The following is a 15,495-nucleotide window of genomic DNA, read 5'->3' on the forward strand; positions in this document are numbered from 1 at the left end:
TCAACTGATTTGGCAAGTCCCAAACACAGTTTTGTCCGGTATACAGATAGACACAGAGGCATGGATCAGAACAACGGTGTCCCTGTAGTAAAGGCCTCTCTGTGTACACCAGACTATGTGAAGGGACGCTGTGCTCCTTGACTGAAAACCTTGTTCAGAGAAGTTGAATCAGGCCCTTGACCACAGCTTTGTTGGAGGTCACTTGCATCCCATGACCTGGGGAGCAGAATGAGCTCACAGAGAAGAAATTTACTAGTGTGGAATCAAAATCTAGGTGGTTTTCCCTTATGGTAGAAAGAAGAGAACATTAGATTAGGGGTTAGGAGGTTTGGATCTGAATCACAGCTAAACAATTTACTGGTCATGAGTTCTCAAGCAACTCACTTTAAGCTCCTTGATGCCCACCGTGTGTGTGTGTGTGTGTGTGTGTGTGTCTGTGTGTGTGTGTGTCTGTGTGTGTACATACGCATGCCCTGGAGAAGCCAAGCATTTAAGGACAGGCTTAGGAAAGAGAAGCCAGTAGAAGAGAAGAGAAAGAAGAGAGAATTACAAGATGGTAGAAGTGGTGACCAGCCGCACGCCCCAGGAAGGACTGGCATGCAGAGGATGGAAGGGTGGCTGTTGAACCGGGATGTCAGGTGTGGGTGGGCATCAGCGATCCCAGCTAATTCAGTTTAGTTAAGGCATTTGATTTATAGAAACCCAGAAGACATTTCTAAATTTTGGCATCTCAGCATACTCTGGAAACAGCTTGGGGAACCAAGTTTAATCATTCGCACTGCACTTCTGCCTCCTGTAGTCTCCTAACTTTTGTTGATGGAGTTTAGGATTTAAAAAAAGAGTGAGATAGCTGTCATACTTTCAATTTCCTCTAAAGCTTTGGAAGAAGAGTATGAGCAGCCGATTTATAACATAGTTGCCTTTGCAAAAAGTGAAATATCAGGTCGTTTTGCTTGCAGGATAATTCACATTCCATTTAATTTAATTCTATGGACCATTAATTTCCCATCTCTAATGTCAGTAATAATGACCAAATGATATATTCAGAGTTTCACACCATAGTCAGGCTCTGAATAGTAGAGGAATTTGTCTAAAACTCTTTATAAAATACTTTAGTTAGTTTTAGACTCTAATCGAATTATAACAGTTTGTTTATTAGCTTCTGTGATGTGTTTCATTAGAGAAAGGGTGATCATAGGACTTACCCTAAGTTAAAAAAAACTTAACTCTGTATTGAAAAAGAAATTCCTGTCTTTAGAGCTAAGTTTTTAGACTGTAGTGGCACATATTCTAAATTCTTTTGTGGGAAATAGTATAGAATTTAGCCAACTTTGTTCAGAGCTATAAATCAGAAAATATTTGGATACTTAGTAATTATTGTCAGGAGCCTGTTCTAGCCTTTCAGATCGACTTCTCGTGTCTAGCCCAGGTGCAGAATTCCCTTCCTTAAAGCTTTTTACGCTGAACACCTGAAACTATATATGTCATCATGAAATAAAACACTGAATTCTAGTTGTTTTCTCAGTTAACAATGTGTATTACTGAGGTTTATTAAATCTGTCAGTTTGGGAAACTCAGAGTAACTTAAGCAGGCACGTGCTTCCTTGAAAGTTTGCGTACAGAGTCTGTACAATATCCACAAAGAAGCCCCCAGTTGTTGTCATTTCTTGTGGAGGTAATGTTGCCGCTGCACACTGTTACGTAATAGACAGTCTTCCTAGCAGCAGCCACATGATAAAGAGTCTTAACGATTCTGGAAGTACCTTCAATTTTAAAATGTCTTATTAGCACTTTCTCACTAGAGGTACGTGGAGACATTGAAAAAACAAAAGATGAAAACTTAACAACAAATGTGGAAACTGGTATCTATAGTTAACTTACTTCTGTAATCTGGAATGAATTTCTCCTTCTCATAAGGATAAGGAAACAAATTTAAAAATGTAGTTACTAACTCATTCTTGTTATGGGCACCTGAAAATTTCACATAGTCCTTTTGCTTTTTTTATTCGTTGTCTTAACATCCAGTAGAGAAATGCTTATCTTCTTTCACTTATTAACTCCACTTACAGAAATTTACCTTTTACTCATATTGCGTAAATATTCAAGAATAGTATGAAGATGTTTATTGCAACATTTTTGTAGCAGGGAATAACTGGAAGCAATAAAAATGTCCGTTGGGAAGGGATTGGTTAAATAAATTGGTTATTGTGTGCTACATTATATGCAGTGAATAATGAGATAATTGTATGCATTAAAAAATGCTGATATATTTTTAAATTTAAAGAACATGTAAAAATAAACATACAAATAAAAGGTATATTGTAGAACATTATATATTTACATTATATATTTACTTAAATGTACATCAAAAATGCATTTTTTTAAAGATTTTATTTATTTATTTGACAGAGATCACAGGTAGGCAGAGAGGCAGGCAGAGAAGCAGGCTCCCTACTGAGCAGAGAGCCCAATGCGGGCTCGATCCCAGGACCCTGAGATCATAACCTGACCCGAAGGCAGTGGCTTTAACCCACTGAGCCACCCAGGTGCCCCTAGAAAATGCATTCTTAATGGTGATTATATGGGGGGGCTAGAATTGAGGGGGGGTAGCAATAGGGTATTTTTTACAATGTGTAGCATTTTATTTTCCAATTGGCTTATATTAATTTCAGAATTGAAAAAGAAAGGAAAAATTACAATATTTCTGTGATAGATTGCTTATAAAAAATCCTTCTCTTCCCTGTGTCCATGCCCACGAGCCATTCCCTCCCATAGTCTGTGCTCAGCCAAGGGGATTGCTTTGGCCAATGGAACAGCTCAGACATGATGCAAAGAATCAAAAAGAATGATGCATATTAGAACTGCCCTCTGTTTTGCTGCTTTTGGGATCCTCAGCTGAGTTAGCCTGTTGGATGAGAAACACATGACCCAGCACCCTAGCTGCCAGTCAGGTAACTGCCAGATGTCTAAGGGAGGCCTTCCACCAATAGCTGTCCACACTTGGGCCTTTGTTTCTCTTGCATATTATCTTCTCTCTCTCTGTCCGATGGTCACTTCTTTCTCTTTTACCTATCCAGCTCTCTTTCTTCAAGCAGCTTTCCCTGACTACTCAAGTCCTCCAGTGTATCTCTTTTCTATACTCTTTTCTACACTCAGTCCTATATAATTTAATACTTGGGTGCTGTTTTTCCTCTTTTTCTGTATATGTGTTCGTCTCTTCTATCTAACTGAATTTAAGCTCCTTGGTTGTGGAGATCATGTTACACATCACTTTCTCTGGCCTTCGTGATACTTATCACTTGATAGAATTATACGCAATAACCAGGTTTTCTACTTCTATCCCATGACTTCAAAAGACACCTTGCGGGGGCGCCTGGGTGGCTCAGTTGGTTAAGCAACTGCCTTTGGCTCAGGTCATGATCCTGGAGTCCTGGGATCAAGTCCTACATCAGGCTCCTCGCTCAGCAGGGAGTCTGCTTCTCCCGCTGACCTCTCTCCTCTCATGCTCTCTCTCTCTCTCTCAAATAAATAAATAAAATCTTCAAAAGACACCTTGCCTAACTGCAAGGCAGGTGTCACCAATAGCAAGATCCCCCACTAGGGCAGGAGAAAAGCTATAGAAACATAAGCTGTATTTGTGTCTGCTCTGTAGCCTTCTTATTTCCATGGAATTAGGTATCCTTTGTTAAGTAAATGACAAAATATATAGCAGCCTTTTGTGTGTGGGGGGAGAGTCTCTTTCTGCTAATCTCAAATATGTATTTGTACTATACACTGTGCTACATATGATTATATTAAACTTGAAAAATGTTAACAATATAGTAAGCGAGAGAAGTTTACATGACAAAACAAGTACTGTGCCTGTATACACAAATACTGTGTATGTGTGTATATATATATATCCCTCCGCTCTCAGCCCCAAACAACTGAACAACAAATACTACCTCAAATTTCATTAGATTAGTATAGTTTACCAAGAATATTCAGCTTACTTAGTGAGATAAACAAAGGATTGCTTTTATACTTGAAGGTTAAACTTGGGTTAAATGAGAGAATTTGAAGTCTCTCGTTTGGGGGCGCCTGGGTGGCTCAGATAGTTAAGTGTCTGCTAAGGTCATGATCCTAGGGTATTGGGATCAAGCTCCGTGTGGGGCTCCCTGTCCAGCAGGGAGTCTGCTTCGCCCTCTCCCTCTACTGTTCCCCCTGCTTGTGCTCTCTCACTCTCTCTGTCAAATAAATAAATAAATCTTTAAAAAAAAATAGAAGTCTCTCTTTTGGGGGTGCTTTGGTGGCTCAGTGGGTTAAGCATCCAATTTTGATTTCAGCTCAGGTCATGATCTCAGGGTTGTGAGATTGAACCCTGCATTGAGTTCCATGCTAGGTGTGAAGCCTTCTTAAGATTCTCTCTCTCTGCCTTTCCCCCTGAAACACACCCCCTTTCTCACGAGTGTGCACATTCTTCTCTCTCTAAAAAAAAAAAAAAGAAGTATCTCCTTTTACCATGAAACACGTAAGTATTTTCTCTATTTTAGGTATTTTAGTTGCCATTTGGGTTATAAGGGTCATTCTGAAGTACAGCCTTCACTTCTTTGCTTAGTTGAAAATAATGCTACTGGTGATCAGAGGGTTATTGATTTAACTGAAGTTGTATTAGCATAGACAGGTAGATTAATGAAAAAGAATAGAGTCCCCAAACACAGCCACTTTGTCTGGCAACCCCAAATAGAAATGCTCAGGTATATTGGGATTCATTGTACTGCTTTCTACTTTTGTGTATGTCTGAAAACTTCCAGCATAAAGGAAACTTTAAGACATAACTTTAAAAAGGGGCACTGGGTGGCTCAATGGGTTAAGCCTCTGCCTTTGGCTCAGGTCATGGTCCCAGGGTCCTGGGATCGAGCCCCGCATCGGGCTCTCCTCTTAGCTGGGGGCCTGCTTCCCCCACACCGCCTGCCTCTCTGCCTACTTGTGATCTCTGTCTGTCAAATAAATAAATGGGCTCTTCAAAAAAAAAAAGAAAAGACATAACTTAAAAAAATAAAGATACCTTTCACAAAAGCAATAAAAATATGAGACATTGTAATAATGTGAACCAATAATATTAGATCTTCATGTAATGTGAACCAATAATATTAGATCTTCATGCAAAACATTTTAAAATTTATTTAGTGCGTATTTTCAACATAAATGGAAAGAGGTACTATTGACACTAAAAATTATTTTTAAAATGTCAGTTCTCCAAATGGATGTCTAGATTCTTTCAAGTCTCATTAGAACCCATTAGGATTTTTTTTGGTAGAACTTGATAAGCTGATTTTAATGTTCATATGCAAGTATAAGGAACCAAGAATAACCAAGGTATTCCTTTAAAAAAAAGAGGAAACGTCACACTTTTTTTTTAAGGTTTTATTTATTTGTTTCTCAGAGAGAGAGAGAGAGATCTTGCACAGGCAGGGGGAGCATCAGGCAGAGGGAGAAGCAGGCTCCCTGCTGAGCAAGGAGCCTGCTGTGGGACTCGATTCCAGGATCTTGGGATCACGACCTGAGCCAAAGGCAGACACTTAACCCACTGAGCCAGCCAGGCGTCCTGATGCCACACTTTTTAGTAAAGCTGTAGTAATTAACAGAATGTTAATGAGGAACTAGAAAAACCAGTAGAATAGAACAAAGAGCTGAGACCCAAGCATAAGGGAAAATTGATGACTGCAATTCTAGTCCTGTCAAATTATTCAAATTATTCAGATTTTTAAAAATTTTTTTAAAGATTTATTTATTAGAGAGAGTGCGAGGGAGAGAGAGCACAAACTGGGGAGCGGCAGAGCGATAGGGGGAGGTAAAGAATTTCAAGCAGACTCTGTGTTGAGCGTGGAGCCTGATGCGGGCTCTGTCTTAAGACCCTGAGATCATGGGGCGCCTGGGTGGCTCAGTGGGTTAAAGCCTCTGTCTTCGGCTCAGGTCATGATCCCAGGGTCCTGGGATTGAGCCCCGCATCAGGCTCTCTGCTCAGCTGGGAGCCTGCTTCCTCCTCTCTCTCTGTCTATTTCTCTGCCTACTTGTGATCTCTGTCTGTCAGATAAATAAAATAAAATCTTTAAAAAAAAAAGACTCTGAGATCATGACCTGAGAAGAAACCAAGAGTCAGATGCTTAACAAGTTGTTCCTGTACGGGATTTAAAAAAAAAAAAAAAAGAATTCAGAGGGGCGCCTGGGGGGCTCAGTCGTGTTGGGCATCTGCCTTCGGCTCAGGTCATGATCTCTGGGTCCTGAGATAGGGTCCTGAGATCGAGTCCGGCATCGGGCTTTCTGCTCAGCAGGGAGCCTGCTTCCCTGTGCTCTCAGCCTGCTTCTCTGCCTACTGGTGATTTCTCTCTCTCTCTCTCTGTCAAGTAAATAAGATCTTTTTAAAAAATTAATTCAGTTAGGGGATGCCTGGGTGGCTCAGTTGGTTAAGCAGCTGCCTTCAGCTCAGGTCATGATCCCAGCGTCCTGGGATCAAGTCCCACATCAGGCTCCTTGCTCCGCAGGGAGCCTACTTCTCCCTCTGACTCTGCCTGCCACTCTGTCTGCCTGTGCTCACTCTCGCTCGCTCGCTCTCTCTGACAAATAAATAAATAAATAAAATCTTTTAAAAAATTTTAATTCAGTTAGAATTTGTTAATATATATCTGAAATATTGGTTATATTAAACAGTTGAATTTGGAAGGTGAAACTTTAAATCTTTTAAAAGGCTATATTATTGTATGGATGAATTTCTTTAAAAAGACAGAAAAAGAACTTTCCATAGAGATTGAATTCAGACCTTTTGGTAACTATTCATAAAAAACCCGGGATGCCTGGGTGGCTCAGTTGGTTGGACAACTGTCTTCGGCTCAGGTCATGATCCCGGAGTTTCGGGATCGATTCCCACATCGGGCTCCCAGCTCCACGGGGAGTCTGCTTCTCCCTCTGACCTTCTCCTCTCTCATGCTCTCTCTCATGGTCTCTTTCTCAAATAAATAAATAAATAAAATCTTTAAAAAAAAAAAAACCCAAAAGCCCAATCAGTAAACACTAGAATACCAGCAGTCATAGACTCGGGTAAGAAGAGTACCTCACTGGAATCAGTGGGTGGTTATTGTTCGTTTGTAAAACAACCAGTGTTGGGCAGTATGACCCTCCCAAGATTTGGTTGACTCTTTATTGGATTCACGTAGCTTTCACAAACCAACAGCCATAGCCCTAGTTTTTTGAAACTTGCCTCTTTTTCTCTTCTAGAGGTTTTTACAGACACCTTGAGCTTATGAGGCTTCTGCAAAACAATTGGATCCTTATTTCCTTCTCCCTGATCCAGCTTGTTCCAGTGAAAAAATACCGTTGGGGCCACATTCATAGATTTATTCTTAGGCTCTAAGGAAGGTTTTGCCCTGAGGCTGAGACTCCGTTGTTAGTGGTGTTTGTAGCCATCATTCCCCCTCGTATCTTTCACCCATACGCATGAGAAACTGTTTTTGCTGTCCTGAAAGTTCTGGAACTGGTGGGTCATCACTTTTCCTTTTCAGCCCAGCTTGCAGCTAGTTCTTTTCTGAGTTCATCTCTTTCTCGTGTTTGTGAAGTGCCCCTAACAGCATCCGGGGCTAGTAGCATACTTTTCCCAGCTTCTTTGTATAAATCCATATGTTCACCAGTCACTTTAACTGCTCTCCAAGTCATTGCAGGCAGATGCTGTTTTGCCTCTGTATTGTATGCGTCATCATTTTTCCAGCCTTCAGTGACAGTGTTGTGTTGCTCAGTTCCAATGCCAGTGTTACATATGTTATGTATTTGTTATGGCAATAGCCTCTTCCTGGTATCCATTTCTGTACTGGCTTTTCCTCAATGAGGCTGCTGTAACAGCTCCAACATTTTAGTGCCTCACTACAATAGAGATTATTTCTAGCTCCTGTGCTAGCTGTAAGTTGTCTGCAGTTCTAAAACTCCATGAAATGGGTCTGACTCTGTGTTCCAGGCTAAGGAGCAGCCCTATCTTGGTCTTAGATTGGAGGGAAGTGAAAGTGCTGAACTGCGTAGTCTCTCTCATGTCATCTTCTAGGACATGGTGTGGGAAACTTGCAATTATATTTCATTGGCCAGAGCAAGTCTTAAGGCCAGGCCCAATGTTCATATAACAGGGAAGAATTTGTCTCTAAGGCGTGTGGTTTGAGTTACCAGACCTAAGGGCAGGGATGTATAGTTCACCTACAGAGAGACGATAGAATAATCAAGACCAGTAATACCACTTGCACATCCACTGCTAGATGCGTTCCCTAAAGCAGCACTGTTTTTCAGAGTGCTGAGTTCTTATGTGAAGATAATGAAATTCTAATATGAAGATAACATTTGGAAGCTATCAGTGCGTAAGTGACTACGAGTAAGATCACCCCAGGAGAAGAAAAAGAATGCTAGAAACCTCATGGGACAGTGTCTACAAAAGAGACTAAGAATGAACAGAGGTGGGGAATAGAGTAGGAAAGAACAAGTCCTGGACTCTTACAGAACAATTTCTGCTCCAAAAATTACAGCTTTTTAAAAAAGAAAGCCTGAGGGGCGCCTGGGTGGCTCAGTTGAAGGCAGATGCCTTCGGCTCAGGTCATGATCCGCAGGTCGTGGGATCAAGCCCCACATCAGGCTTCCTGCTCGGCGGGGAGTCTGCTTCTCCCTCTTCCTTCCCCACTGCTTATGTTCCCTCTCTCGCTGTGTCTCTCTCTGTCAAATAAATAAAATCTTAAAAAAAAAGAAAGAAAGAAAGAATGAAAGCCTGAATGCAGATGCTTTAAATCTCTCTAGTTTATACCGTCACAAGTCTTAATTTCCAAATAGCTTAGGAGTTTTAAAAATAATACGTGTTTGTTTGTCATTACAGAGATTTGCCACAATATGGGCAGAAGCAGTGGCAGTCCTATTTTGGAAGAACTTTCGATGTTTACACCAAACTCTGGAAGTTCCAGCAGCAGCATCGGTAAAGGAATTTTACAGTTACAGGAGAGTGAAGGGCCAGTTTATGTTAGTTCCAGTTTTGACCTTTACTACCTCAGTACGCTTTATCTCGTGGTGCATTTTAATATAGTTCATCTTCATGACACAAAGGAAAATAGATTTTTTTCCTATTTATGTAAGTTTTTAAAATGTAATGTTCTCATCTGACCTTTAAAGAGTGTTTTATCTGAAATGGTTCAGATTAACATAGGTAGGCTTGATGCATGGTTTCATTCTAAAATAGGTGTTGTTTATTTGGTCAAAGCTGTATTGGGGGGAGGTTGTTGCTTTTAATTTTCGTGAGCATAGCTCAAAGAAGTTTCTTTTCATATTTCAGCATACTTTAGGTAGACATTTAATACATGCTTTTTGAATTTAGTTGAATGATGTTGAAATCTCATGAAAAATTCATGAATTTGAATTTATGAATTCAGAATTTCATGCTGAATTGGGTGGTATTTTATCCTATTAAATTTACAGATTTGGTTATTTTTGGAATTTATAGTCTCTTATTTCTATTTTCTTATCTCCTATGTAAAACAGACAAGTCTTGGATAATCGGTATGGCTTGAAGCGGTGGCAAATAGGGGAAATTGCTTCTAAGATTGGGCAGCTATACTACCATTATTAGTAAGTGAATTACATATGGAAAAAATAAAGCATTGTCCTGATTTAAACACAGCATGCAGAAGTATGCATAATATACTTACTTGGCAGGAGGGAAAACTAAGGCATTACAAATGAACCCCAGATCGTAGTGATGAAAACAGTATTATGAAATGATCTTCCATAACTTAAGTAACATTATTTGCTTCAAAGGCTTGCCTTCCTAACAGTTCATTTGGGCAGACTCATTTATAACTTAAATGCTCGTGATCTTGGTTTTAGATAAATCGTAAATATGAAATGAATTTATAATTCTTAATGGCTTCACTTAAATCTTGATCATATCATAACTATATGTTTGAATGAGTGGTTTTGGGGGAATACTTTAAAACTCATATTTGTAGGATGTATCTAAAAGGCTACATGAAGCAGATAAATCTCACTGATGAGATGAGATCCTTAATGATGAGTCAAGGAAAGAAGATAATTCCTTTTCGGAATCTAAATCTCGTTGAGTATCGGGTATACCATAAAAAGCTTGGACCATATGGAATTTCTTCCTCTTCCTGTCTCTTGGCATGCCATCCAACATTCCCCCATTAAAATCACTCTTTCAGGTAGAATATTTTCTTAAGAAGTCTCTTGTAAAACTAGAAATGTTAAACAGAGAACATGATTCATCAGCATCCTCTGAAGATTAATACGGATTAGTCCATTTCTGAGTCCTATGAGAAACTGAAGAAATGAGCCAAAGGACAAGTGACTCTGTATGGATTTGGGGAAGGCCGTGAAAGGTCTGGTGGAAAGATGTAACTGGGTGGAATGCTGTTTGGAGAATCCTTTTAAAGAATGAGAATAATGTGTACTTTGGATTGCCATCAAAAAAGGCTTGGGAGCAGTGGGGAGGTATATATATATATATTTTTTTTACCTTATCGTTATTTTTACCCATTGTAAGGGTATTAAGATTATTGCGTTGCTGATTGCAAATTTAGGATAGTCCTTCCCGTCCCCTCCTGTAGAGGAATAGAAGAAGAATAAAACAAGTATTCGTCATGAAGATTTTGAGACACTGTCAAATTTAAGGATTTTTTTTTCCTCATAGCCTACGCACATCTGAGACCAGCTATCTGAATGAAGCTTTCTCCTTCTATTCTGCAATCAGACAGAGATCATATTATTCTCAAGTCAATAAAGAGGACAGGTATGCACCTACTATGTTTTTAGAGAGGAGATAAAACACTCAGAATTTTTAGCCTGTATGGAAATTATGCAAAGAAGCACACATTTGTTTATAACTTTTATTAATTTAAATGGACTTTACTGAGCACCTTACAATATATTAGGCCTTTTTTTTTTTTTAGTTTTTAAATTTTTATGAACATATAATATATTTTAATCCCCAGGGGTGCAGGTCTGTGAATCGCCAGGTTTACACACTTCACAGCACTCACCATAGCACAAACCCTCCCAAATGTCCATAACCCCACCTCCCTTTTCCAACCCCCCTCCCCTAGCAACCCTCAGTTTGTTTTGTGAGATTAAGAGTCACTTATGGTTTGTCTTTCTCCCAATCCCATCTTGTTTCATTTATTCTTCTCCTACCCCCTTAACCCCCCATGTTGCATCTCCACTTCATCATATCAGGGAGATCATATGATAGTTGTCTTTCTCTGATTGACTTATTTTGCTAAGCATGATACCCTTTAGTTCCATCCACATTGTCGCAAATGGCAAGATTTCATTTCTTTTGATGACTGCATAGTATTCTGTTGTGTATATATACCACATCTTCTTTATCCATTCATCTATTGATGGACATCTAGGTTCTTTCCATAGTTTGGCTATTGTGGACATTGCTGCTAAACATTCGGGTGCACCTGCCCCTTCGGATCACTACGTTTGTATCTTTAGGGTAAATACCCAGTAGTGCAACTGCTGGGTCATAGGGTAGTTCTATTTTCAACATTTTGAGGAACCTCCATGCTGCTTTCCAGAGTGGTTGCACCAGCTTGCATTCCCACCAGCAGTGTAGGAGGGTTTCCCTTTCTCCGCATCCTCCAGCATCTGTCATTTCCTGACTTGTTAATTTTAGCCATTCTGACTGGTGTGAGGTGATATCTCATTGTGGTTTTGATTTGTATTTCCCTGATGCTGAGTGAGGTGGAGCACTTTTTCATTTGTCTGTTGGCCATCTGGATATCTTCTTTGCAGAAATGTCTCTTCATGTCTTCTGCCCATTTCTTGATTGGATTATTTGTTCTTTGGGTGTTGAGTTTGCTAAGTTCTTTACAAATTTTGGACACTAGCTATATTAGGCTTTCTTAAGCATACAGACCTATGTTACCTAAAAGCAATAAATGTCATAGATGTAACAACAAATGTCCTAGTACCTGGGAGAAATCAGAGCATGAAGGAGGGGTTGATTATTTCTTAATGAGAGATTGGAGAGACCCACAAAGTTTCATAGAAATGAAACAATTCCAAAGTGAGGCTTAGGGATAGCCTTTGTTCTTGTTATCCTGTATAATTTAAATTCATATACATTCAGAAGCCTGCTGACAGCTGTGGGTGGGGCTAAAGAAAAGGCCACTAAAGCTGTTTACATTGTCTTATATAAACTGGATATGTTACGGTGGTGTAGCTCCACTGTAAGAAAAAAAAAATCATGCAGAATTTATTCATTCCCAACTGTCATCTGTTGAGCCACGTGTCTTGTATTTGGCAGTGGTATAGATGCTTGGGTGGGAGAAGAGAAAAGAAAAGAAGAAGGTTTACAGGTGTTCTCTCTTCCTTTCAGAGGATTATCTTCTTATGAAGTTACAGACATATTTGGGGTACGGGTAGACTGTGATATTATTAATTCCAGGGGAAGACATAATTGCTGAAAGAATCAGGGTTCTGCTGGAGAATCTCTGTTACTAGTATTCCAGGAATTGTTGGGAGGGAAAACTCAAGCATAGAAGATCTGAATGTTCTCTCTACTGCCGACAGCAGAGCTCACAGTTGTTATATAGTGAAAAAATTATATTCTCTTACCAGCAGACAAGAACATAATTTTGACATATTTTTCTAGAGAACCCTTTATGGTTGGCTATCATAAGCTTTCTGGCTAAACAGCAGTATTTTTTGGAAAGCACCACTCCTGTAAATCCCCTTCATTCCCTAGCAGATCTTGTTCAGGCTTGTGCAAAGGAGTTTGCTTGATACAAGGAAGGCAGGCAGATTCTGTTTTCCCTGAAGTCATCAGTGTGCTTCATTCTTCCATCAAAAGTTCCATCAGTTACCTACATCTCCTTCAGATTTTCTCATGGCTTACCTCACCTATTCTCACTACAGATATATTTCCTCAGAACACAACCCCCCCCAATTTTTGTGTTCATATTGTACAATTTGAATTCATGGTGAGATAAATTTTATTTCTAAAAATATGCAAAGGGGCTATGTAATGAATATCTTTTCAGTATGAAAAGACATATAAGGGAAGAACTTTTTTTTTAAGAAAGATTTTTATTTATTCATTTGAGAGAGAGGGACAGCAGGAGCAGGGGGAGGGGCAGAGGGAGAAGGAGGAGCAGGCTCCCTGATGAGCAGGAACCCTGTGCAGGGCTGGATCCCAGGACCTGGAGATCAGGACCTGAGCCAAAGGCAGACATTTAACCAACTGAGCCACCCAGATGCCCCAAGGAAAGAACCATTTTAAGCAATAATGAAATACCTTGTATAATTCACTCTTCTGCATTTTCTAATTCACTCAAAGGGAAATTGGCCTTGGGCCCTTTGGCTTAAAACCAACAGTTTCCTTTATTAAAATCCTTTTCTATCTTAATAGCAAATACCCCATATGAATGATTTTCCTGTGCTGCCTCCTAGAGCAAGGCAGATGAACAGAGGTAGGATTATTTATTTATTTATTTATTTGAGGTAGGATTATTTATAACCAGTATGACAAATCTCTTGCCTGAGGCCACTAAATTAAAATCTTGACCTTGTTCCCTGTACCTTAGAAAGGATGATTGTTGGTAGGTTGTTTCTCAGTTCATACAGGGTAGGAAGACAGCCAAGGTAACTTGCTATTAGGTACTAAAATGAATAGCTGGTTTAGCATAATAACCCTCTAGTTCCATCCATGTCTTTGCAAATGGCAAGATTTCGTTCTTTTTTTGATGACTGGATTATATTCTATTGTATTAATAAAGTAAGATGAAAACTGAGAGGGAGGCAAACCATAAGAGACTCTTAAGTCTAGGAAATAAACTAAGGGTTGCTGGGTATTAGGAAGACACTTGATACAAGGAGCACTGGTGTTGCATGCAACTCATGAATCACTAAATTCTACCCCTGAAGTTAATAATACAGTATATGTTAACTAAATTGAATTTAAATAAAAAAATAAAGCGAACAGCTGGTTGATTAAAACTAAGTAAGAGAGTATTGCACAATTTCGCAGTTCCTTTAAAAGCAAAAATCTCTCCTCAAAGGGGCAAATTCTCTCTGCATTGTCTCAGTACCTAAGGACTGTGTTAGAGCCAGAAGGAATGGTACATTCCAGTGATCACCAAGAGCAACACATACACAACTCTGAAAATGTCTCATTCCATCATTATTGTGTTTAGTAGGGGAGATATTACTGCATAATCATTTGCCCTGGGAGCCACTGACTCTGGCTTTGCAAATGGCTGAGGCTGACCTGGTCAGAGTTCAATATGGAGAGGATGAAGTTTCTGAGTACCCAGAGGTTGGGGCCATGTGGCAGTCAGCCACCTGGGAAGACTGTTTCTTGGGCAGATGTATAGAGTCAGTGGGCTGAGTCAGTTAGAAGCAGTGGGTCTGGCAGTCTGGACAAAGCTACAGCTCTGGAGTACCAGAAGAACTTTGTCAGGAGAATCGTGATGTCAGCTGTGGGGGTGACATAATGGACTCTTTCCATCATGGGAACTGTGAATCGAATCTTGAGGACCGTGGCACCTTCTAGTAGTGGTGTGTGTAGGGAGGACTTGAAGTGGACCTTCCTACCGTGGTTCACGGGATATTTTCCTTCTGCAGTTTGATGTGTTTTCAGACAGTGGGGCTGTGGGTTGTTGAGGTTTTGGGGCCTGACAGGGGTAACCTCTCGTGTGTATGAATGGATAGCCCTGACTTATTTACCTGACCTCTGCTCAGTTCAACACAGTGGTTTCCACAACAGAACACATCCATCTACTGCTGTGTGTTCATGTAATACAGGGATGGCACGGCTGTTTGGGAACTGTCTGGTAGCTTAGGATCCTTTTTACATTTTTGAAGTGCAGTGAAAAAAAAGAAAGGGTAGATACACTATGAGCACCGTATGTGCCTACGAAGCCTAAAACATTTACTGTCTGGCCATTTGCAAAAATTTGCCAATGCCTGGTTCAATAAGTGTTTGTGTAATCAGTGTTACATAATTGTGTGATATGATACAAATCCACAGAACCTGTTTTATTTTTATCAAAAAATTAAAGAAATTTTCTTATTAATAGTTCAGCTATGAATGAACATCTTCCTCCTGCAGATTTTCCTCCTGTTTGAATTCCACTTTGATAATGTGATAGGCTAAACAATAAAAAACAACTGTATCCAAAATAACCTAGAGATGCTGGATAAACAGATCAACTGTCTTTTTTTTTTTTTCTTTTTAAAGGTTTTATTTATTTATTTATTTATTTATTTATTTATTTATTTATGAGAAAGACAGAGATAGTGAGCTAGAGCATGAGCAGGGAGAATAGGGAGAAGCAGGCTTCCCACTGACCAGGGAGCCCCCCCATGGGGCTCGATCCCAGGGCCCCAGGATCATGACCTGAACTGAAGGCAGATGCTTAACCCACTGAGCCACCCAGGCGTCCCTCAGCCATCCTTTTAAATGGACAGTTTAGC

General features: G+C 39.9%; 1 protein-coding gene across 1 annotated transcript in view; it reads left to right on the forward strand.

The window, feature by feature from the left end:
• SCAI (suppressor of cancer cell invasion) overlaps positions 1-15,495 on the forward strand; it is a 143,146-nt gene that overhangs the window by 79,092 nt on the left and 48,559 nt on the right. The window contains exons 4-6 of the mRNA XM_059410824.1: positions 8,879-8,974; positions 9,535-9,621; positions 10,703-10,801. Of these exons, the coding sequence (XP_059266807.1) occupies positions 8,879-8,974; positions 9,535-9,621; positions 10,703-10,801 (282 nt within the window). The remainder of the gene's footprint in view (positions 1-8,878; positions 8,975-9,534; positions 9,622-10,702; positions 10,802-15,495) is intronic.

Source organism: Mustela nigripes, chromosome 9 (assembly GCF_022355385.1).
Source record: "Mustela nigripes isolate SB6536 chromosome 9, MUSNIG.SB6536, whole genome shotgun sequence".
Lineage (NCBI taxonomy): Eukaryota > Metazoa > Chordata > Mammalia > Carnivora > Mustelidae > Mustela > Mustela nigripes.